The sequence below is a fragment of the Corvus cornix genome, chromosome 21 (assembly GCF_000738735.6).
Source record: "Corvus cornix cornix isolate S_Up_H32 chromosome 21, ASM73873v5, whole genome shotgun sequence".
Lineage (NCBI taxonomy): Eukaryota > Metazoa > Chordata > Aves > Passeriformes > Corvidae > Corvus > Corvus cornix.
Genome location: NC_046350.1, coordinates 5,164,942 through 5,188,606, shown reverse-complemented (window position 1 = coordinate 5,188,606; position 23,665 = coordinate 5,164,942). Strand labels below are relative to the sequence as shown.

The 23,665-nt window shown below is 46.6% G+C and overlaps 1 protein-coding gene across 1 annotated transcript; it reads right to left on the bottom strand.

Moving 5' to 3' along the window:
- Positions 1-14,801: 14,801 nt before the first annotated feature.
- Positions 14,802-20,214, bottom strand: TNFRSF18 (TNF receptor superfamily member 18). Its single transcript, XM_010405900.4, has 6 exons — positions 19,753-20,214; positions 18,618-18,752; positions 17,476-17,563; positions 17,303-17,391; positions 16,593-16,733; positions 14,802-16,170 (listed from the first exon to the last, which is right to left on the bottom strand). The coding sequence occupies exons 1-6, from the start codon at positions 19,904-19,906 to the stop codon at positions 16,010-16,012; spliced, it is 768 nt and encodes a 255-aa protein (XP_010404202.3). The 5' UTR covers positions 19,907-20,214; the 3' UTR covers positions 14,802-16,009.
- Positions 20,215-23,665: the final 3,451 nt, after the last annotated feature.

Sequence of the window (23,665 nt, the reverse complement as noted above, 5' to 3'; positions counted from 1 at the left end):
TTATCAAATTTATTATTCTTAAATGTATTATTATTAAATTATTTATTATTATATTCTTATCTTAATTATGAGGCATTTATCATTAAATTTATCATTAAATTTATCATTAAATTTATCATTAAATTTATTATTAAATTTATTATTCTTAAATGCATTATTATTAAATTTATTACTATTTACTATTATTATTATTATATTATTATTATTAATTTTTTTAACTCTTTAAAAGTCCCAACAAGATCCCTATGAAGGATTTGGGGTTTCCACGAAATTATTCCCTAATTTTTTACCTGGTAAAACGTTCACTTTGAACATTTCCTTCCCGTTTTTGCACCCTTTTATTCCCCATTGCACCACGATATTTTTATGATCTTTTTTTTCCCCACAAAAAGCTTCGTTTTTCCAGGAGAGGGAGGAAAAGTTGGGAAAAGGAAATTCCCCAGGCACTGGGAGCTCAGTAACGATTAACAAAGGCCAGAAAAAATGGGATTCTTGAGGCATTTTCCCATTCCCAGCCTGGATCTGAACCCAGCCACGAGGGAATTGGGAAAATCGGGGCAATTTGGGGCAATTTGGGGAATTTTGGGGCTGTTTTGGCTTTTTTCAGGAGTTTTTTGTTGGTTTTGTTCTGGGATTTGGCAGCTTTTTGTTGTTATTTCAGGGGTTTTGGGGTTTTTGGGTTATTTTTGGTTGTTGGTTTGGGGTTTGGGGGTGTTTTTTGGTGTTTATTCAGTTTTGGGGTGATTTTTGTTGTTATTGTCGGGGGTTTTGGTGGTTTTTTGGTTGTTTTGGGGTTTTTTGGTTGTTTTGGGGTTTTTTGGTTGCTTTTTTGTTGTTGCTTTGGGAGTTTTTGCTTGTTGGGTTTTTGGGGAGTTTTTGGTGTTTATTGTTGGGGTTTAGGGAGTTTTTGGTTGGTTTTATTGTGATTTTTGGCAGGGTTTTGTTGTTATTGTTGAGGTTTTTGAGTATTTTTTCAGTTGTTGTTGGGTTTGGGGGGAATTTTTTGGTGTTTCTTGAGTTTTTCAGAGGTTTTGTAGGGTTTAACTCAAAGTTCAGATTCCCCTGGTGGATTTAACCATGGATTTATCCAACACAAGGCCTCAGTGAAGCACTGGGATGCAGTTCTGAGAAACTGGTTTTCAACTGGTTTTCAACTGGTTTTCAACTGGTTTTCAACTGGTTTTCAACTGGTTTTCAACTGGTTTTCAACTGGTTTTTAATTGGGTTTTAACTGGTTTTCACTGGTTTTTAACTGGGTTTGATGGTTTTTAGTACTCTCTTCCCGAGCTGTCCTGGTGTAAAATTCCACATTTTCCCTGGGAGCAGATTTTTCCCTCACGGTCCCATTCCCAATTAAAACATCCTTTTTTGGGGTTTGTTTTTTTAATTCTTTACTTGAAAATCTCAACTTTTCAAAGCTCAGCTCAACAAATCCCTTTGGGACCAGGAAAACGGGATTTGCTTGGAAATAAAGGAGTGGGGGGAGGTTGATTTTAAAACGGGATTTGTTGGAAATGAGGAATGTGGGGAGGTTGGTTTTGAGGTGAGTGAGGAACATCCCAACCCCCTGAGCTCCAGATTCCCAAAAAAACCTCAGCTTTTAAAGATATTTGAAAGGATATTTTTGATCCAAGGCCTTGCAGGAGCTCCAGGGATTTTTGGGGATGCTTTTATTGATGGAATAAGGGTGGCTCCAGCAGCTCCACAACATTCCTTGGAGGAATTGGTGTCCTGGGAGCCAAATCCCACTCCTGGAACATCCCTGCCGCGGCCAGGACTTGGATTTTTGATTTTCCCAATCCGTGGGCAGGATGGAACTGGAAAAACCTCCTCAGTTTAGAGCTGAGATTTAAAAAAATGGGATTTACCTCAAGGGAGGTGAGGCCTGGGATGGATTTTCCAGGGAATTTGTGGCTGCCCCATCCCTGGAAGTGTCCAAAGCCAGCTTGGGATAGTGGGAAGTGCTGTGAAGAAATGATCTTTGAGGTCCTTCCCAATCCAAACCATCCCAAATTTCTGTGCTGTAGGAAATCAAACAAACTGAAGGGACTTGAACCCAGCCTGGAGCGTTTTTTGGGGGCCTTCCTCTCAATTTTGGGTTTTTTTTGGGTCTCTCTTCCTCAATTCACCAAAGGGAATTCATGGATCTATCCCGGTTTCTTTTGGAGCAGGGATTTTGTGCAGCCCAGAGCCCTCAGCCTTTTGTTTGGTTTGTAAAATGTGAGCTAAGAAATGAAGGAGTTTTATTTTAAGATGGAAAAATCGTTGGAAAAGTGCCTGGACACCTGAAGTGTTGGGTGGGACTGAGGGAAAAGGGCCATTCCCACTTCCTATTCCTCGGGATTTGGGATTTTTGCCATGATCCCGTTAAATGTCCTCCCTTTAGGAAGAAATTTTATCCTTCCAAGCAGCTTGAGTAGAAAAAAAAACCCATTTCTTGTGAGAGCTGAAATGGGATTTTCCTCATCACAAAATGTGTCAAAGGCAGGAAAGTGAAGGAATTTTGAAAGGAAAATTCCCCAAAAATTCCTCATTACTGATCCCTTTTCCCTTTCCCTTTTGCCCACACCACTTACAGAAAAAAAAATGGTTGAAATCTTCTTTATTTTAGGTGTTTTCCACCCAAAAAGAGGTGCTGCAATATTGTCCTGACGCTGGTTTATTGTTTTGGACACAAAAGGAAGGATCCTGATGGATCTCTTGGTGAAATTTGGATTTTCAGGATGAATTTGAGGCATTTCTGGACAGGTTTTAGGGATTGAAATGTGGCTGGGTCAGTGCAGCAGCTCTGAAAATTCCAAAATTGGGGAAAATTCCAAAAACAGCTCCAAACCAAAAAATATTTCGGGAAAGATCCACTGACAGTCATCCGAAATAATTCATCCTGGAAAAATCCCTTTAGGCGGAGCTTAAAAAGCTCCTCAGCTGGGTTTAAAGCAGGAGCTGGGAGCTCAGAGATTTTTTCCAGCTGGATTTGGAAAATTGGGATGCACCAGCTCACATCTCCCACGCAGGTCTGACACTCCAGGCCACCAAAACACCCCCAAAAATCCCCTTTGTGTCCTCGAGGAATGCTGCCATTCCTGGAATTCCCTGCTCCAGGGGATATTCCTGGGTCCCCCTCAGTGGCAGGAACGGGATCTGGAATTTTGGGAATTGCAGGGATGGAATTTGCTGCCATTTGCTGAGGGAATTCAAGGTGGTTTTGATGGATAAATCCAAGCAGAGGATCCCAAATTCCCTCTAAATGATGGGATCTCTCACATTATTGTGCATTTAGAATTTTGGCTTTTCCCTGAAATTCCCGAATTTTTTACAGCTGGATAGTATTTCCTAAGTTATTAAGGATTTGGATTGTTTTGCTCTAATTATTATTAAATATTGGGGTATTTTTGTGCATAATTATTTATTATTATTGTTCATTATTCCTTATCATTATTGTCATTATTATCATTATTAATTACTCGCCATGGTGATCACATTTATTATTATTTTCATTATCATTATTAATTCTTAATTATTTAATTATTCTTCTGGGTTTAGTCTATCATTTTTTTTCTTTTTATCCCCATTCAATGGATGACAGAGCTGGTTTTAATTGTTAAAACAGGGTCTAACAAAGCCAGGTTTTAGTCTTTAGTAAGTCTCCACCTCCTTTTATAAGCAGGGCTGGGTGTCAACACAGAATTTTGGGGTGATTTTTCCAGATTTTTCACTGGAAAATCCCCCAAAAAGCTCAAATCCCAACAGAGGACCATTCCCAGGTGACATTTTTCCCAAATCCTTTCATTTTTTGCTCAAAAAAAAAAATCCGGTTTTGGAGCCTTGACCCTGAGATATCCTCACCATCTTACTGGGCAGCATTGGATGATTTCTGCTTTTCTAATACTGCCTGGTAATGATGATGATGGTGTTTCCTGCACTCCGTGGAAAATCCGGCACAAAAGTTGGGAGCTGAGCTTAATCCCCGCTCAAGAATTCCAGGTTTGGCCCCCAAATCCCTGCCAAGCACGGAGGGAGTTCAAATGGAAGCTTGAGATTTGGGGATAAAGGGTGAAGCTCATGGAAAACAGCTTGGGTTTATCGTGGGTTGGGAAATCTTATTTATGGATGGATCAAATCCTGTTGGGATGGATAAGCCTGGATCAGGAAAAATCCATGGATCAGATGCTGCAAAAATAGGAATATCCAAATGGGAAAATGGTGTAGGGACAAGAGAAATGTGGGAATTCTGTCCCCAGATGTTCTTTTCCTTCCCTCTTAAAGCCCTGGAGCTGCCCAGAGAGGGAAAGTGAATCTTTTATTGGAATTTCCTTGTTCATCTGTATTAAGTTGGGCTTAACCTCCTTTTTCTGTTTTAGATCTGGATTAAATCAGGTTTAACCTCATATTTCTCTTTTAGATCTGTATTAAACCAGGCTGAATTTCATCTTTCTCTTTTAGATCGGTATTAAATCAGGTTTAACCTCATATTTCTCTTTTAGATCTGGATTAAACCAGGCTGAATTTCATCTTTCTCTTTTAGATCGGTATTAAATCAGGTTTAACCCCCTGTTTCTATTTCAAACCTGTATTAAGCCAGGCTTAACCCCCTGTTTCTATTTTAAACCTGTATTAAACCAGGCTTAACCTCCTGTTTCTCTTGTAGATCTGGATTAAATCAGGCCTAACCTCATCTTTCTCTTTTAGATCTGTATTAAACCAGATTTAACCTCACATTTCTTTTAGACCTGTCTTAAACCAGGCTTAACCCCCTGTTTTTCCTTTAGACCTGCATTAAATCACCTTTTTGTGCTCTTTTCCCTCCTGAAACCCCCCACGAGTTCAAGCTCTCCTTCAACACCACCCACCTTCCTTGTGCCCACGGTAAATTCCTGACCCTCCCGATGAAATAAAGCCATTCCTTGGTTTTTTTCCTGGAATTGGGGCCTCCTGAAGAACATGGAATTATTGATTCCTGCAGCTGCTGGACACGCTGGTCCTCTGTGGGCATCTTACTAGACAGTGCTGGATTTTCTGCCTCTACTCTAACACTGTCTGGTAACGATGTTTAAAGGGTGAACCAAACCACTCCAGGCCCAAATTCCACCCAGAGCGGAACTTTTCCACAGGGTAAGGATGGATGTCGGGAAAACGGGGTGGGATTAGCCCTGGGAAATGGATGGAAATAATAGAAATAGAAGGAAATAGAAATAGAAGGAAATAGAAATAGAAGGAAATAGAAATAGAAGGAAATAGAAATAGAAATGGAAATAATATTCACTAAAAATCGATGGAACCCCTCAGAGGTGCTGCTGGGTATTTAGGTCAGGTCTAACATCCCAAATCCACTTTTCTCCCCCAAATTTGGTTTGCACGGCCCAGATCTCGCCCAGGACACCAAGATTTCCCTGGAATTTTGCCATTCCTGCCTGTGGAAGGTGATAAAGGGCAGGATCCCGCTTGGAAAGGTCGTTGTCCCCAATTCCAGCTCAATTAAAGCTCTACGGCTGAACGGCTCCTGAACTCCCAACCTTTCCACCCTGCCCTGTCCCAGGGGGGTTAATTGCTCTGAGCATTCCTTAGGAAAGCCAGGAATTCCAGCCAGGCAAGGAACAGCTCCTGAAGCAGCTGGAGGAACATTGGGAGCTCCAAGAATTCATCCCAAGTGAGCAGGAGCTCGTGGAGAAGGGATAAAGTTGGGGTGGAAGCTGGAATTCCCTAAGGAAATCGACTCTTCTCCCCCTACGGAATAAAATTCCAATTAAATCCGTTGCTGGGGTGACACAGGACACCTCATCCCACAACAATTCCATCAAATTTGAGCCCAGCTTTAGTAAAAAAATCCCAAATTTCAGCCCTGCTGGAACTGCAGTAAAGATCAAGCAGGCTTTGGGGTCACACAGCTAAAACCAGGCCTAACTTGGGGCCTAATTAAGCTGCAAGTCTCGCCCTGCTCCGGTGATGTTTCATTAATTCCAGGTTCATATGCAGGACCTGTCTTTGTTCACCTTTCAGGACCTTCCTTGACAGAATCACCCACATTGGGGGTTTGCAGGTGGGTTTATCCGTAGGGGATGAGAATTCCTGTCAGCAGCCATTCCTTCTGATCCATCCTCACACAAGGAATCCCAGAATTCCAGGATCATTTAGGCCGGGATCTAAATCCAACCAGCGCCCAATCCCCACCTTGTCACTGCCTGCCTCATCCAGGAATTCCTTGGATCCCTCCAGGGATGGGGACTCCTCCCTAAGGACCCATTCCCATATTTCACCCCCTTTTCCCTGCAGATTTTCCTCCCAGTCCCAAATTTCAGCTCCTTTCTGGAACAACCAAGGCAGTTCCACACATTCCTCACCCCAGAGCTTTCTGTGGGATTCCAAGGATTTGATCTGGGATTAAACCACAGCCCCACGAGTTTTTCCCTCAGCCTCATCCTGGTTTTAACCCCTTCCCTCACTCCACATTCCAAATCAAAACTGGTCTAGCAACACAAAAACGCTTGGAATTAGATGATTTTAAGGTCCCTTCCAACCCAAACCAGCCTGGAATTCTCTTCCCTTATCACTATAAAACTTTAAATCCTTTTTCCCTGCTTTGCACTAAGCCAAGCCTAAGACTCCTTGCCCCAAATTAGTGGATAATAAAGGAAAAGCAGGAAAAAAAAATGGATCAATTGATCCATAATGAAACTTATTCCCATTTCAACGTGGAGATCTCGGAAGGAGCTGCCCTAAATCCACACCTGACCCCCTGGAAGGAGCTCTGCTTGCCCTTGGAGGTTGAAATTCCCAGGAAAAGCAGAGGAGGAGGAAGCAGAGGGGTGATTAAGGTGTTAATGAGTAACTGCTCCAGGAGCCCTGGAGGAAATGGGGGGAAATTGGAGGAATTCTGGAAATTGGATTTTAACCAGGCCTTAAATCAGCGGGATTGGGGCCCAACCCCCTCCCAACCCATCCCCTCTTCAAACAAAGCTGGAATTTGTGTGGAATTGGGTCAATAAATAACAATAAAAAAGGAGATCATTCCAGCTGGGCATCCGTGGGAATGTGGCCCTGGAAAAAACCAAATGGAGACAGGGAAATCCCACTCCTTCCCACCCTACTGATGGTGGGTGCTTAGGGAAGAATCCATCCCAGCTTTTCTCAGAGCCAGGAAAATTCCCTTCTGCCTCAATTCCCTCCCTTTTCCCACAGATTCTCCCCTTCCTTAAATCCACTTCACCACCAGTGCTGGGTTTGGGGTGGTTTAGGAGCTTTTTGGGGCAGAATCCTAAAAATCTGCCTCAGCAAGTGGGATTTATGGATGTGGGGCAGCTGGAAGCGCATCCCCAATTTTTTGGGAGCTGCTCCAGGCACAGCCAGAGGAATTCCACGGATGGAGCCGCCGGGGTAAGTCCTTTCAAATATTTAAAATTCATTTCCCAGCCAAGCAGAAAAAAAGCTGAATTTTCACCCTTTTCCTGCCTCAAATCAGGCAGGACGAGTTCAAGATTCCCTGGGAATTGCTGTGGCTCAGGAGAGCCTTTCCCTGGGATCATTTTCCAATCCTGCATGTGGAGAAAGTCCTTTTCCTGGAGCCTGCTGATTGCTGTCTTACCAGGCAAAGTTAGATCTGCCTATTTCTGTCTAATACTGTCTGGTAATGCCGTCAATCGCACGGGCACGACCTCAGCGGGGCAGAAATGGGGGAAAATCCCCTTTAGCAGAAGAATTCCTGGAGTTTCGCAGCTGGAATTCATTGGAGGCATTTTGAGGCACTTTTTTTCGTGGCAGAAATGTGGAGGGAAAAACCCCAAATCCTTGATTTTATCAATAGAATCAATGAAGTTTCGTATGAATTTGAGGCATTTTAGGCACTTTTGTCCTGGGGAAAAATGTGGGGGGAAAATCCCTTTAGCAGAGGAATTCCTGGAGTTTCACAGCTGGAATTCTTTGGAGGCATTTTAGGTTCCTTTGTGTTGGAGAAATCAGGGAAAAAGCCCCAAATCCCTGAATTTTATCAGAAGAATCAATGGAGTTTCATATTAATTTGAGGGATTTTGGTCACCTTCATCGTGGGAGAAATGGGGGGAAAATTCCCTTTAGCAGAAGAGTTCAGGAAGTTTCACAGCTGGAATTCACTGGAGGCATTTCAGGCACCTTTATCCTGGAAAAAAAAACCCAAATCCCTTGATTTTATCAGAATAATTAATGATTTTGATATTAATTTTAGGCATTTTAGTCCCTTTTTTCTTGACAGAAATGTGGAGAGAAAAAAAAACCCCAAATCCTTGATTTTCTCAGCAGAATCCCTGAATTCTCACATGAATTTGAGGCCCCTGGAATTTGGGTGCAGACCCCACACGCCAGGAAAAAAATCCTCAATCCAAACCTGAGCAGAGCCCTCGCTGGTCCCAGTGCTGAAAAAACTTTGGAAAACTGCCCTGGGAATGGGAATTTGATGGTTCTGGATCCTAAAATTTTCCTGCTGAAGATTCTCAACACAGAAACCCCGAGGTTGAAATAAAAATCAAAGCAAGAGAATTTTTCTGGTGAAATTCAGGCCTTGAGGCTGCTCTTGGTTTAAGGAGCTGCTTCCGATTGGGAATCATTCCTTAAATTTCCAAACGATGGGAATAGCTCAGGGTTAGATCCCTGGTTGATTTTAAAATGGAGAGAAGAACACTTTTAAAGGGATTTTATAAATTCCAAAGGTTCTGCCAAGCCCTCAGCTCCCAAAATCTTCTGTTTGGGATGGGATTCATCACATTTTACAGGGGAAAAGGTGATTCCCAGAGATTCCCCACATCCAGCCTTTATCCTGGGAAATGAGAGCACAATTCCCTGGAATTTCCAGCTAGGAATGGCCTCGCTCCAGAGAAAGATGGGATGTGTTGTCCTGCTTGAGGTGGCTCCTTCCCAACTCTCATTTTTGCAGCTTTTCTTTTCCAGAGTTCCCATAATTTCATGGAAAATCTTCCTTCCTTTGGAAGTTGCAGTGTCTCCCCAAAATATGAATTTTATCCTCTCCATTGTCTCTTTTTCCTGCATTTCCACCCTTGGATTCCTTGTTTTCCTTCCCTTTATTTGCCTCATTCCAGCACTTCCCCTTTGGATTCCACAATTTCTCACTGGAATCTTCCCAATTCCCATTTCTGCCTTCCCAAGAAGCCCAAAAAAAGGGGGATTTTTGGAGTTTGGTGCTTCCTGAAACCCAACAAATCTGACCTTTCAGCAGCTTAATTATGAAATTAATTCAATTCAATTCATTCTCTTTCAAAGAACTGAAACCAAAAACTTCATTCCTTTAATTACAAAGTGTCCCTGGGGAAGCTTGGAATAAAATCCCACTGGAAACGCCATGGACAGGGAATTTTCAAAGGTAGGTGTGACCAAAACATCCTTGGAGAAGGCAAAAAGGTGAAAAAATTCCCACTTTCTCCACTACTCATTAATTTTAATTAATAAATGAATATTCTACTTTATCTCTGCAATCCACCTGCGTGGATAAACACATCCATAAAGATGATTTTTCCCTGGAAAAATGGGAAGAGCAGCTCCAGCAGCTGCCCTTGGAGAGAAGAAGTTTTCTATCTCGCAGTTATCTCCTGTTTCAGTGCCTGGGAGCTGATAAAATCCATTTTAGACATTTTCACTGGAATTTCTATTGAATAAAAGAATTGAAATTTAACCCAGCTCTGAGTTGAGTTTCTGTGGAATTTTTTCTAGTCCCAGGAAAAATCCTGCCCGGAATTGGGTTGGGCTTTGGGAAAGTTCAAAGTTTCACGGGGTAGTTTAGGAAATAAAACTCCTGGAGGAGAGAAAAGGACACGGGAAATGATGCAGGGGTGGATTCGGGGCTGGAATAGCTCCCAGTCCTCCCAGATTTCCCACCAGTGCTGCTGGCAGCTGGATTTAGGGAAGTTCCAGAACTGGGATGCAGCAGGATGGGAATTCAGTGTTGGAAAAGCAGTAAAATTCCCCAATCAAATCTGAATTTAATGGGATTTGGCTGATCCAAATGTATCCATTTCCAAAGATCTGGTCTTCCTAAAGGCAACAGAGTGGAAATATTTTGGGGTTTTTTCCAGGTGGGAAAAATAAAATGGGGTTTCTTCCCAAAGCCTGGAAGTGTCCAAGGCCAGGTTGGTTAAATCCCTCTGGAATATCCCATTTTCCCCTGAGCTGAGGAAAGCTGAGGGTGCACAGAAGGTTTTGGGGTGGCTGAAACAGCTCGAAATCCATAACTGAGCCTCTCCCCTTGTCCAGGAATTGGGAAATGATTCCTCGAGGGTGGAATTTTGCTTGGAAGCGTTTTGGGTTGCGACAGCTCCGTCCTCCCACTGCTGCTCCTGTGGGATCAGGTAATCCAGGGAGGGGGAAGGTGAGGCCAGGATGGGCTCTGAGAGCACTGGAGCTGATCCCAACCATTGTGCAGCAGCAGGAAAAGCCCTGGGAATGTTCTGGAAGGGCGCTGTGACCCCCCCGGGGAAGGTGCCAGGGAATTCACAGCCAGCCCAGGGGACGCGGGACCGCAGCCAAGTTCCAGCTTCCATCGGCTTTTCTCAGAGTTTTTGGTTGGGGGTGGGAGTTGCACTGAGAAAAAAAAAAAAGAGGATTTTGCTGGATTTTCATCATTCCTGCCTGGAAAATGGGAGCTGAGGAAGTTTCAGCATCCCTGGAAGTGTCCAAGGGATGTTGGAGCAGCCTGGGATAGTGGAAGGTGGATGGGATGGGATGGGATTTAAGGTCCCTTCCCACCCAAATCATTCTGGGATCTCAGGAGTTGGAGAGATTTTCTGGATGGGACAAAATCTGTGGTGTTTGCACTTGGAAATGGGAGATCCTGGCAGGAATTGCAGACTTGATCCTCTGATTTTAACCCTGGGAATGCCCCACTCCGAGATCCTAAAAAAAACCCCAAATCCCACCTTGTTTTCTGCTCCTGCATCCGAATTTAGTGAATTAGGAATTCAAGGCTCCATAAATTGGCTTCGTGACATTTTTAACGGAGGCTCCACAGGGATCAAATTCCCTTCAAAGCTCCGGTTTGGGAACAACCCAGAGGCTGCCTGGAAGAATCCCAATCCCATTGTTTCAGGCACTTTTCGCTTCACTCCAATAATTAATGATCCAATAAACCAAAAATGTGAGGGAGGAGAGGCTCCCAAAGAAACCGGGAATTCTCAGAGCATGGAATGGGTCATGGAATTCAGAAACTGGCCATGGATTCGCTCTGTTAGGAATGAGTTTGGAAAGAGCACCCCAAATCAGCGAATTGGGGTTTTTCCATGTTTATCCCAACATTCTCAGATTCCTGGGAAAACCTTTGGGATCTGAAAAAGTTTGGAAGGAAGAGGGGAATGGAGGATTCCCTTCCCTTCCCTTCCCCTTCCCTTCTCCTTCCGTTCCCTTTTTCCCTCTTTTTCCCTCTTTTTCCCTCTCTTTCCCTCTTTTTCCCTCTCTTTCCCTTTTTCCCTTCTCCTTTTTCTCCCAATTAACCCCTGGCTCAGCTCATATTAAACCAATAAAATAATATAAAATAATATTAAAATATTATTGCAGGCTCAGCTCACATTAAACTCGCTCCTGGGAGTGGGAAGAGTTTCCAAAGCCTGACCTTTGGGACACTTGAGGAATTTAAGGTCCATTCTAACCCAAATCATTCCCAGATTCTGGGATTCTTTTCCTGACATTTTCCTGCCTGAGCCCAGCTCTGTGCATTAAAAACCGATTTCTTTGCCTCAGATTAAAATTTTTTTAGTGCAGAGAGAATTCTTGTCCTTAGGGAGATGCTGAGGTCATTTTTAGCTGGAAATTCCAGCTGCATTGCAACTGGATTCTGGAGAAATCAGTCACTGATATTCCATTAAACTGCATTCTCCAGGGAAAGGGGAAGTTTTGCCTCCTAAACTCTGGTTTTTTTTTTTTTGTAACAAATGACCCCAGGCGGTTTTTGTGTCCCTGCCAGGGCCAGACACAATTCCCAAAGGAATTAATGAGCCACATCCAGGTCCAGTAATTTACTGGGAAGACAAATTCCCTGGGAGGGGATCGTGCTGTGAATTCCCTGCTCGGTGTGAGCAGTGACACCCCTAGGGCCCTTCCCTGAGAGCTCAAGTCACAATAAACCCCTAATTCCAGTATATTGGGATGAAATCCTTTGCTGGGAGGGTGGGGAGGGGCTGGGACTGAATTCCCAGGGATTTTATGGCTGCCCCATCCCTGGAAGTGCCCAAAGCCAGGTTGGAGCACCCTGGGATGGTGGAAGGAGTCCCTGCCCATGGATGGGGTGGAATTGGATCATCTTTAAGCTCCCTCCCAACCCACTCTGGAATTCCATTTGATGGAGTTGCCTGTGATGAAATAATGGGATAGAGCTGAAAAACTCAGGCACTGCTTCCCATGGGAAATCCCTTTCCCACTGTCCCCAAGCCCTGCAGGGCCCAAATGTGGCCTGGCCTCCACAAAACCCCACACAGGGCTTGGAATTAAAAAAAAAAAATCTCTTCTCAATCCTTTTCCAGCCCCTTCTGAGGCAATTCCCCCTGATTTGTTGGAATTGGTGGTTCCTGGGTGCTCTGGGGGTGTTTTGGGTGGGATTTGAGGAGGAAATTCAGGGAAGGAGGGCAGGGATCAGCACACGCCTCACCACAGCTTTTGCTGTCAGAACCCTTTGGAAGCAGAATTTTAAAACAATTCCTGACTTGGAGGATTTGCAAATCCCTCTCCTTTATTCCAGAGCAAAGTGGAGCAGGTGTGGGACAGGCAGGAGATGTGGGAACAGCTCCCTGGGGACAGCACCTGCACCCAGGGGTGGGGCCAGCGGGGAATAAACGCAGGGATCATAAACCAGGAGAGATAAGGATGGGTGACAACGGCCACAGCCTTTGTCCTACCGGGGTTTTGTCACTGAGGCAGGAAATTTCACTCTTGGAGCTCAGAGGAGCAGAAAAGGGACGGAAAAGGCAGCAAAAATCTGAGTTTTAGCTGTTCAGTGGCACTTGGTGACTGTGACAGAGCAAGGCCAGCTCCACTTTGCCTCAGTGTCCCCTCCTTTCCCTCAATGTCCCCTCCTTCACCTCAGTGTCCTCCCCTTTTCCCTCAGGTGTCCCTCCTTTCCCTCAATGTCCCCTCCTTCACCTCAGTGTCCCCCCTTCACCTCAGTGTCTCTCCCTCATTGTCCCCCTTTCCCTCATTTCCCCCCCCCTTTCCCCTCAATGTCCCCCCTTTCCCACAGTGTCCCTCCTTTCCCTCATGTCCTCCCCTTCCCTCAGTGTCCCCGCTTTTCTCTCAGTGTCCCCCCTTCACCTCATTGTCTCTCCCTCAGTGTCCCCCTTTCCCTCATTTCCCCCCCTTCCCCCTCAGTGTCCCCCTTTCCCCTCAGTGTCCCCCTCTCTCCCTCAGTGTCCCCCCTTTTTCCTCAGTGTCCCCCCCTTTTCCCTCAGTGTCCCCCCCTTTCCCGTCATGTCCCCCCCTCTCCCTCAGTGTCCCCCCCTCTCCCTCAGTGTTCCCTCCTTCACTTCAGTGTCTGCCCAGTCAAAATCAGCAATATCCATGGAATTATCATGGAATCAGGGATGGTTTGGGTTCGGAGGGACCACAGGCAGGGACATTTTCCGCTATCCCAGGCTGCTCCAACCTGGCCTGGGACACTTCCAAGCATGGAGCAGCCACAAATTCTCTGGGAATTCCATCCCAGCCCCTCCCCACCTTCACAGGGAAGGATTTATTCCCAGTATCCCAGCTAAACCCCCTCTCTGTCCCTTTGAAGCCATTCCCTGTGTCCTGTCACTCCATCCCTTGGAAATATTCCCTCTCCACCTTTCCTGCAGCTCCTCCAGGCCACAATTGGATCATCCCAAATCCTCTTCCAGGCTGAACATTCCCAACTCTCCCAGCCTTTCCTGCTCCACTCCTCTCAGCATTCCCAGTGCCTTCTCTGGATTCCAGCAGCTCCAGGTGGAATTCCACCCCTCAGGATCTGCCAAACAGGGCCTTCCTACCAAAGCCAGGCTTTGAAAAGGGGGAGAGGGAGGTGGAAAATGTGAAACTGGGAGGTGGAAAATGAAAAACTGGGATGCTGATCCCCCAGGCTCCCTGGAATCGGAGCAGCCAGGGCAAAATCAGCCCATTTACACCAAAAATGGGATTTTTTTTGACATCTCCAGGCAGCACTTCCAAGGAAAAAGTGGTTGGAGCCTCCCTTGGAGCCACTCTGGGCTGCTGGTGGTGAGGAATGAGGAGGGGGCTCCATTTTCCTTGGAGAAGTGCAGTTGGCATGGAGTGCTGTAACAGATCCTGGTTATTCCAGCAGCTCCCAGCAGCCTTTGATGATAAAAGGGAAACAGTTCCCAGATTTCGTCACTCAGGCCATAAAAGCAGCAGTGCCTCTGAAGGGCCCTTTGTGCTTTATCCATGAATTATCCAGGAAATATTGGTCAATCTTTAATCCCCTCCCCTCCCCGGGCTCTCACGGAGCCTGTTCTCTCTGGAATAAATTTTTCCAGCCTCTCCAGGAGCTCCCTCTGCTGCCACTCTGCTTCCAAAGGGTTGGGAATAAAGCTGGGGTTTGAATGGAATTTTGTGGCTTTTGTTGGAATATTGTTCCCATGGGTGTATCCAGATCCTCTGCTCCTGGAGGGTGGAATTTTGATGCCTGCACAGCCCCAAAAATGGGATATTTTTTTTCCCCAGGTTTTCCTGGGAGCCTAAGGATGGCTCTGTTCTCTCCAGGATTAGGATGAAAATCCAAAGTGGAAAAGGCTCAGCTTCCTCAGGATAATTTAGGGAATGATGCTGGATTTGAAAGCCAAAATAAAAATCCCAAAGCAAAAAACTTCGTTAAAATGAGTTTTTCTTTGGAATTTCCCAAGTTTTCCTGGGGAATCAGAAACTTCCCAGCCCAACTTTTGGGGTTGCAGTTCCTGCAGAAATTCCCCGCTGTGATCCCAACCCCAAATCCAGGGAAACAGAATCACCTGCTGTGAGCTGCTGGAACTCACCGGGAACCTTTGGAATCTCACAGGGAGGAATTTTTTCCTGATATCTGATCCAACCCTGCCCTCTGGCAGTGGGAAGCCATTCCCGGTGTCCTGTCCCTCCATCCCTTGTCCCAACCCCTCTCCAGCTCTCCTGGATCCCTTTAGGCTCTAGAAGGGTCTCCCTGGATCCTTCCCTTCTCCAGGGGAACATTCCCAGCTCTGCCAGCCCCGCTCCAGATCTTTGGAGCTGATCCAAAATCCAGTGATCATCCAGGAGAGGTTTAAATCCATGTGCAATTCCTCTGAAATCCCAGGAATTTACACGGATTTCCACTGAATATCCACCAAAGGCACAAGAAACTCATCCTGGATTATCCATAATTATCCATAATTATCAACACCTCGGCATCTCCACAGGGGATCAGCCCAAGAAACCTCCAAAACCTGCTGGAATTACATCATAAAATCATGGAATATCCTAAGTGGGAAGGGCCCCACAGGGATCAGAGTCCTGCACAGCAATCCCAAAATCCCACCTGAGAGCATTTTCCAGGATTTTTTTTCCATTTCCTCCATTTTTCTGGAGCTCTGACCATTCCCTGGATGAGCACCACTCTCTTTTGTCCCGATTTTCCTTGGAAGAACCTTCATAGGAAAATCCCTGGCAGCACAAAAGGAGCCTCCCAAGGGAATCTTTGAGCCGGAGCAGCCCCTGGGGCTGGAATGGGATTGGGAAAGGCTGGAATGGGGTTGGGAATGACACAATCAGGGCAGTTTGGCAGCGCTGGAAAACCAAGGGAAGAGGAGGAGACGTGGCTGCTATTCCAGATCCTGGAAATCGGAATAACCTGGGAAAGCTCCTGAATCGATGCCAGCCTGAATGAGCAGGGTTTTATCCCTAAATTCCAGGATTTTGGGGAAAAACAAAGCCAAACTCGCCCTAAATGCACTCCTTTCCCTATGGAAAAACAATGCTTCACACCCCATCCCTCCCTTTCCTGCTGTTTTTCTGGGAAGCCGAGCTCAGCCCTGCTGATTCCCGCTGATCCCAGATAATGATCCCATTATCTGAGCTCACTGTAGACTTTGAGGGATAAGATGGAAAGTTTTTCCTCGGCCGTTTTCTCCCCGTGTTCCTCCTCTGGGAATTGGATGCTGTAGGATTCCTCCCCTTGGAGCGGGAGCTGCGGGGGCGGCGGCAGCCGCGGGAAGTTGTGTCCCAAATCTGCAGTGGGAACAAAGAAAAGCTCATCCAGGAATCCCAGAAACCTCGGTCAGGCTGCCCAGCCCTTTTCCAGGTCATGGGATCAGGGAATTACGGAATGAGTTGGGTTGGAAGGGATTTTAGGATGATCCAGTGCTGCCCCATCCGTGGGCAGGGACACTTCCCGCTATCCCTGGGTGCTCCAAGGACACTTCCAGGGATCCAGGGGCAGCCACACCTCTGGGAATCCATTCCAGGGCCTCCCCACCCTCCCAGGCAGGAATTCCATCCCAAAATCCCATTTAACCCTCCCCTCTGTCAGGAATGTTGGCCTGAATGATCGGTGATTCCGGGAACCTGCCCCAAATCCCAGAGGAAAACCCGGATTTATCTCACTAATTCCACTCCTTTTATCCCTGCTGGAGCTTCCAGAGGTTCCTCACCTCCAGGTGGGTTTTTTTTGTCCTTCCTGAGGGTCCAGATGCAGAAGTGCAGCAGGAATGTGAGCAGGATGAGCACGAACACGGCCACGGCCGTCAGGATGGCCAGGATGGTGCTGGAAGGGAATTCCAGGGGAATCCGAGCTGCAATTAACGGGATTTAATTAAAAATTAAGGAATTCTGGGCCCAGGTTTTTGTTCAAGAGGAAGGAGATCTTTCAAGGGAGTTTAGGGATTGATTTGGGAGTTCTGTGCGGAAAGAGGGAAGGTTTGAGAGGTTCAGAGTTGAGGGGGCAAGGGAATCATGGAATGGGATAAAATAGGGAGAAAGGAAGGGGGAAAAAGGAAAAGGAAAAAGAAAGGGAGCAGGGAAGGAACTGAAAAAAGGAGAAAGGAGAACCTAAGGACATTTTTCCTGGAGAAGCCAGGAAAACAGCAGGAGCAGCTCAGTGGGAAATGATAAATTCCCACCTAAACGTGCCCTATCCAAGGATTTTCTCCACCTTTTTCATGGACAGCGCTTAAAAAGCGGAATCTTTGCCAGGCCAACAATTAATTAATCACACCTCAATTAATAGCAATATTAATATCAATATTAAAATCAATATTTTATGAAACAGCAGCAGCTTTCCAAGAGGATTTCCAGGCCAGGAAGCTCTGGAGGATCCCAGAGAAAAGCAGGGAAGAGGGAATAAACCCGGGGAAGGAAGTACCTGGCTCCAGAGGTCTCATGGGGAAGCCGCACACGGAGTTGTGGGTGCTGTTCCCTTCCTGGAGCGTTATGAACCCACTGCTCTCACAGCTGGAAAAACCATTGGAATTTGGGGTTATTAATTATTAATTATTATTATTAATTATTATTAATAACTATTAGTTATTCCCATACTCAGTCCAGTTGCGGCACCAGCCGTTCCTGCTGCTGGAATAAGTCCCGGTCTCACAGGGTTTACACTCGAACTTGAAATTGACTTTTCCTGCAGGGAAAAAGGATGGGAATTTGTGAGATCCCAAGTTCCGGGGGAAGCTTTTCCCTCTCCGTGCGACCAATCCCCCCCGGAAAAATCCACTCCCAGTTCCTCCCACCTTGGAATTTTGGGAGAGGAGGGTTGGAAGTTGAGGCAGCTCAGAGCAGAAGTGGCTCCTGCAAACTGTCCCAAAGTTTGGGGTGAAAATGGCACTGGGAGAGTGACAATCCCAAATTTTGGGTGGGAAGAATCCCAGGAAAGCGTTGCAGGGTGTGAAAATCCCAGATTTGGGAAGGAAAGAATCCCAGAAAAGCGTTGCAGGGTGTGAAAATCCCTGTCCCTGTCCCACTCCCTGTCCCACTCCCATTCCCGATCCCAGCATTACCGATCCTGGTGGGCTCGTGTCCGGGCTCACAGTGGGGCACCTTCTGGCAGTACTGGCAGGTCCTGTCCCCTGTTCCCTGTCCCATTCCCTGTTCCCTGTCCCATTCCCTGTTCCCTGTCCCTGTTCCCTGTCCCTGTTCCCTGTTCCATTATCTGTCCCATTCCCTGTTCCCTGTCCCATTCCCTGTTCCCTGTCCCTGTTCCCTGTTCCCTGTCCCATTCCCTGTTCCATTATCTGTCCCGTTCCCTGTTCCATTCCCTGTCCCCTGTCCCATTCCCTGTTCCCAGTCCCAATCTCAGCATTACCGATCCTGGTGGGCTCGTGTCCGGGCTCACAGAGGGGCACCTTCTGGCAGTACTGGCAGGTCCTGTTCCCATTCCCTGTCCCATTCCCTGTTCCCTGTCCCATTCCCTGTCCCCTGTCCCATTCCCTGTTCCATTCCCTGTCCCATTCCCTGTTCCCTGTCCCGTTCCCTGTTCCCAATCCCAGCTCCCATTCCCTGTCCCATTCCCTGTTCCCTGTCCCGTTCCCATTCCCATTCCCAGCATTACCGATCCTGGTGGGCTCGTGTCCGGGCTCACAGAGGGGCACCTTCTGGCAGTACTGGCAGGTCCTGTTCCCATTCCCTGTTCCCTGTCCCGTTCCCTGTCCCGTTCCCATTCCCAATCCCAGCATTACCGATCCTGGCGGGCTCGTGTCCGGGCTCACAGAGGGGCACCTTCTGGCAGTACTGGCAGGGCTCGTCGGCACAGCTGTGCCCTGGGGGACATTTGCAGTCGTGGTCCTGCGCCGCCTCGCAGGGGCTGCTGCTTCCTGCCGAAAGGAAAGGGTTAAAAAGGCAGGAATTCCCATTCTCCTGGGAAAAGGCTGGAAAAAAGGGTTACCAGGGAGGTGTCACTGCCACCCACCCTGCTGGGGGGTGGTTGAGGAGCCCTGGGCATTTTGGGGGGGACGGGGGGGGGTGTACAGCTCCTCCAGACACATTTACACACAGTTTCCACGTAATTTCCAACATTTACACACAGGTGTGCACAATTTATACACAGCTACACACAAGTTCCACAGCATTTCCCCAGAATTTACACTCTGTACACACATTTACACACAATTAGCCACATTTACACGTATTTACACACAGTTTACACACAATTTACACACATTTACACACAATATACACACAATTTACACACAATTACAATTTACACACATTTATACACGTTCACCCACAATTACACACAAATTACTCACCATTTACACACAATTACCCACAATTTGCCCACATTTCTACACAATTTCTACACATCTACCCACAATTACCACACATTTACACACGATTTCCACATCATTTCCACTATTTACCTACATTTACATACATTTATACACAGTTTAAACAATCTACACACATTTATACCCATTTACACACGATTACACACAATTTACCCACATTTACACAAAACTTACATACAACTTCCACATGATTTACACAATTTATACACATTTGCACACAATTTACACACATCTATACACAATTACACACAATTTACCCACATTTACACAAAACTTACACACAACTTCCACATCATTTACACAATTTACCCACATTTATAACACAATTTACACACATTTACCTACATTTACCCACAATTACCCACATTTGCCCACACAATTTCACACAATTACACCCATTTACCCCCAATTTCCACACTGTACCTATGCTTACCCGCATTTACCCATCATTTACACCCAATTTACACACATTTCCACCAAATTTCCACCCTGTACCTCCATTTACACCCCCCCTGCCCATCCTCACCTCCTTTCCAGGTGCATTTAGGGCAGCACTTGGTGCCATCTCCCCACACCGCTCTCATCTCTCCATCCTGGCACTGCCCTGCCCGGCCCTGCCGTGCCCAGCGCCCCAGGAGCAGCACCAGGAGCAGGAAAACTCCATTCCTCTGCTTGGGCATCTTCTTGGGCAGTGCCACCCTGGCGTGGGCAGTGCTACCAAGTCCCTGGCACCGCTCTGTCCCCTCCACAGAGGAAGGCGTTGGGGTTTTGTGGCTGAACTCTTCCTGCTTTTTAGGGGGCGGGGAGAAGATTTGCTGTAAAATGGCAGAGTCTGAGTGTCAGGCATGGCCCAGGGAGGAGCAACAGGGGCAGAGAAAGGGGTGGCTCCATAAAAATGGGGGTTTGGAAGGGTTTTGGGGGCATAATTGAGGATTAAAGGAGATTAAATTTGGGGTGTGGGGTCAGGGAATGGTTGGGGTTGGGAGGGAGCTTAAAAATCAGCTCATTGCTGACACCTCCCACTGTCCCAGGGTGCTCCAACCTGGCCTGGGACACTTCCAGGGATGGAGCAGCCATAAATTCTCTGGGAATTCCATCCCAGCCCTTCATCACCCTCGCAGCCAAGAATTTCTTCCCAATATCCCATCTAAATCCGATCTCTGTCAGTCTGAAACCATTCCCTGTGTCCTGGCACTCCATCCCTTGGAAATATCCCTCTGGGGAATGAACCTGTCCCTAAAACCCATCCCAGCCATGTCCCCTGTGGCACCTGCCACCTGTTGTTTATCACAGCAAGAACCACGAATTTCTTTCTTTCTCTCTTTTTTTTTTTTGCTGTTTAGGTTTCTTCTCTTTTCTTTTTTTTTTTTTTTTTGCTCTTTGTTTTTACCCTTCGAGCTGCTCAGGTCCTGTCAGATGACGAACATTTCCAGTCAGCTCAGACAATGATTGTTCCTGCCAGGCCTGAAGCTCCAGAGTCAGCAGTGACCTTTCAGAAATAACCTGATTTATCTCCTGTCTCATCTCTGGGGTTTTTCTCAGCAGCTTCACCTGTGTCTGCTGCCAGGAGCTGACATTTTACCACTCAATCCTCTCCTTGCTCAGGCCTCAAATGCAGAGCCCACTTCCCACCCCAAAAAAACTCTTTTCCAGCCAGCCCCACACGTGGATCAGGGCAAATTCCAACCATAAATTCAAATTGTCATGGAAAAGAGGGGGAAATGTCACAGATTTAATCTTTTTTCCACACCCTGGGGTACCACAACCTGCAAGGATGAGACTTAGGGAAAAACCAGAGGATTCTTGCACCCCTGTGGCACTTGGAGCTCTGTCTTCAGGGCACTGAAAACACATGGAATTATCCTCATCCAGAGACACATTCCTTGGAGAATTTGCAGAATTTGGGGGTCAGGCTCTGGGACAGGATGAGAGGAAATGGCCTCAAATTCTGTCAGGGGAGGGTCAGGTTGGAGTTTCCTCATGGAAAGAGGGGTCAGGCATTAGAAAGGGGTGGAATTCCCATCCCGGGAGGTGTCCAAGGAATTCCTGGATGTGGCACTTACGGATCGGTCACAGGTTGGACTCTGATCCTGGAGAGCTTTTCCAACCCAAACAATTCCTGTGATTTCTCTGCCCACATTCAGGATCTCCAGCTGGACACATCACCTCAATTTCCTTTCTTCCCGGAGCCTTCTTTTCCTTTCCTTTTTTCCTGCAGCTTTGCTGAGGTGACCAAATGACGCGTTTTGGAGAAAACAAAAGGAAACCACCCCCAAAAAAAGCGTCACCGCTTCTCAAAGCCATCCCTGCCTCTCGTGAGGCCCGGTGGCTTCCCCGTCACCCCTCAGGCCTCACGTCAGCACTGCCAGAAGGTTTTTAGCAGAATTTTTGGTTTCCTGATGCTGATTTTTTTGCTGATTACCCAAAATAGGGGAGGAAAGAAAGCCTGAGCTTCTCCTGCCAGTAAAAAAAAAAGCATTTCTGAGTGATTCACAAGTCGTTAGGCCCGGCTGCAAATTGCCGGCAGGCCCCAGCTCTGAAATCTTTTCATCCCACTGTGGAAAACTCCATGGATACTTCCAGGATTCACAGAGGGAAGGGCTCTGTGCTTTTGGGGAAATAAATTTCCCTCAGGCTGGACTTAAAAAACCTTTTGGGCTGACAGCAACAGTATGTTACTCACAGGATGAGGTCGTTTGTCACACCAAGAGCCAGGAAATTGGTGAAAGGTCTGGAGATTGGGGCATGAGGAGCAGCTGAGGGAGATGGGGAAGGGCTGGGGAATTCCTGAGGGAGCTGGGAAAGGGAGAAAAGGGGGATCAGGGGGGATTTTGTGGCTCTGCACAACTCCCTGACAGGAGGGAACAGCCCCAGGTGGGGCTCTGGGACAGGGAACAGGGCCAGGATGAGAGGGAACGGCCTCAGTTGCTCCAGGAGAGGTTTAAGTTGGAGATCAGGAGGAATTTCTCCATGGAAAGGGTTGTTAAACGTGGGAATTGCTGCCCTGGAGGTGTCCAAGGAAGGCACTCGGGGCTCTGGGCTGGGTCACTGTCACAGGTTGGGGATCAGGCACAGCTTGGAGTCTGATCCTGGAGGGGTTTTCCAGCCCCAATAAAGGAATTCTGTGGAAGAACAGCAGCTCCGGGGCTGCAGGAAGGGTGGGAGAGCCTGGATATCAACTCCCAGAGCACCAGGAGCAGGGACAGCTCACCCAGGGCTGCCCAAAAACTTCCTAAAGATCCTGAAGGACAAAGCAGTTATCCACGATTTATCTCCCTGAAACTGGGAGAGAAAATCACGGGAAATGGTTGTGCTCCTTCCCTTTTTTAAACTTTTTTTCCCCTGCAAGTTCTGCTTTTAAGCTCATCTTGTGGTTTTGCCTGGCTATCTCTGGAATTCCCAAATTTTGAGGGCTCGCAGTGCCCAATTCCTGCCCTCTGGCACACAGGGAGGATTCCCTGCCCTGCCCAGGAATCCCAGGACGTGGCAGAAACCTGGAGCGAAACCCTCACCCCAAATCCATCGAAACCCCTGGATCCTTCCCAAAAACTCATGGAAAGATTCCCCTCTTTGGGCTCCAAAAGTGGTGACTCCACGAGGAAAATCCCAAGAAATCTGACATTCCCAGAGGGAGATCAACCCAGACAGAGGGAAAATCCAGAAAAACCCCAAACCCAGGCTCAGCCCCAGTATCTCCAGTGACCTTTTTTCCATCTCTGGTGGCAAACCTGAGTCACTTCGAGGCTGCTCCGAAGCAGGGGAGGATGTGGAGAGAGAAAAAAAGCAGGAGATAAAGGATCTGGCGTAGCCACAGCAACAAAAACTCGTCACAGGCCGCCAGGGAAAACCAAAAAAGGAAAAAAGAAAAGGAGGAAGTGACCATGAAAAGAATTGTTCTGATCTACAGGGGGTTTTTAGCTCTTTTGTTTTAAAAAAAATTAGAATAACTGCTGAACACGAAGTACAAATGTCAGATCTGCAGCTTGAAAAGGGCTCATCAAGACCGGCAAAATTCAGCTTATTTATATTTTTTCCAGCGTGGCTCAAATATTGTCAGTTCTTGCCTCAATATTTATCCAAAATTGGATAAATAAGGAAAAAAATTCCCTTCATTTAAAATAAATATTGATGATGAAACTGCAGGCTGAAAATAGAAATAGTTTGGATTGAAATGCTAAAGGGGTTGGGATTTTGTTTGGGTTTTCTCCTGGTTTTTGGTGGAATTCCAAGCTCTGCAGCTCACACAAACAATGGAAGGGGCTGGTGCAGCTGAAGGCAAATTAGCCAAGAAAAAATGGGATTTTTTTTCCCCTCAGGAATACAATTATTATCCAGGAAAATTGGCATTTTTCTCCCTCAGAAATACAATTATTTCTCATTTTCCCAGGTGGATTTTAAAACAAACTGCAGGGACAACATTCCAGCATTTTGAAGGTGCA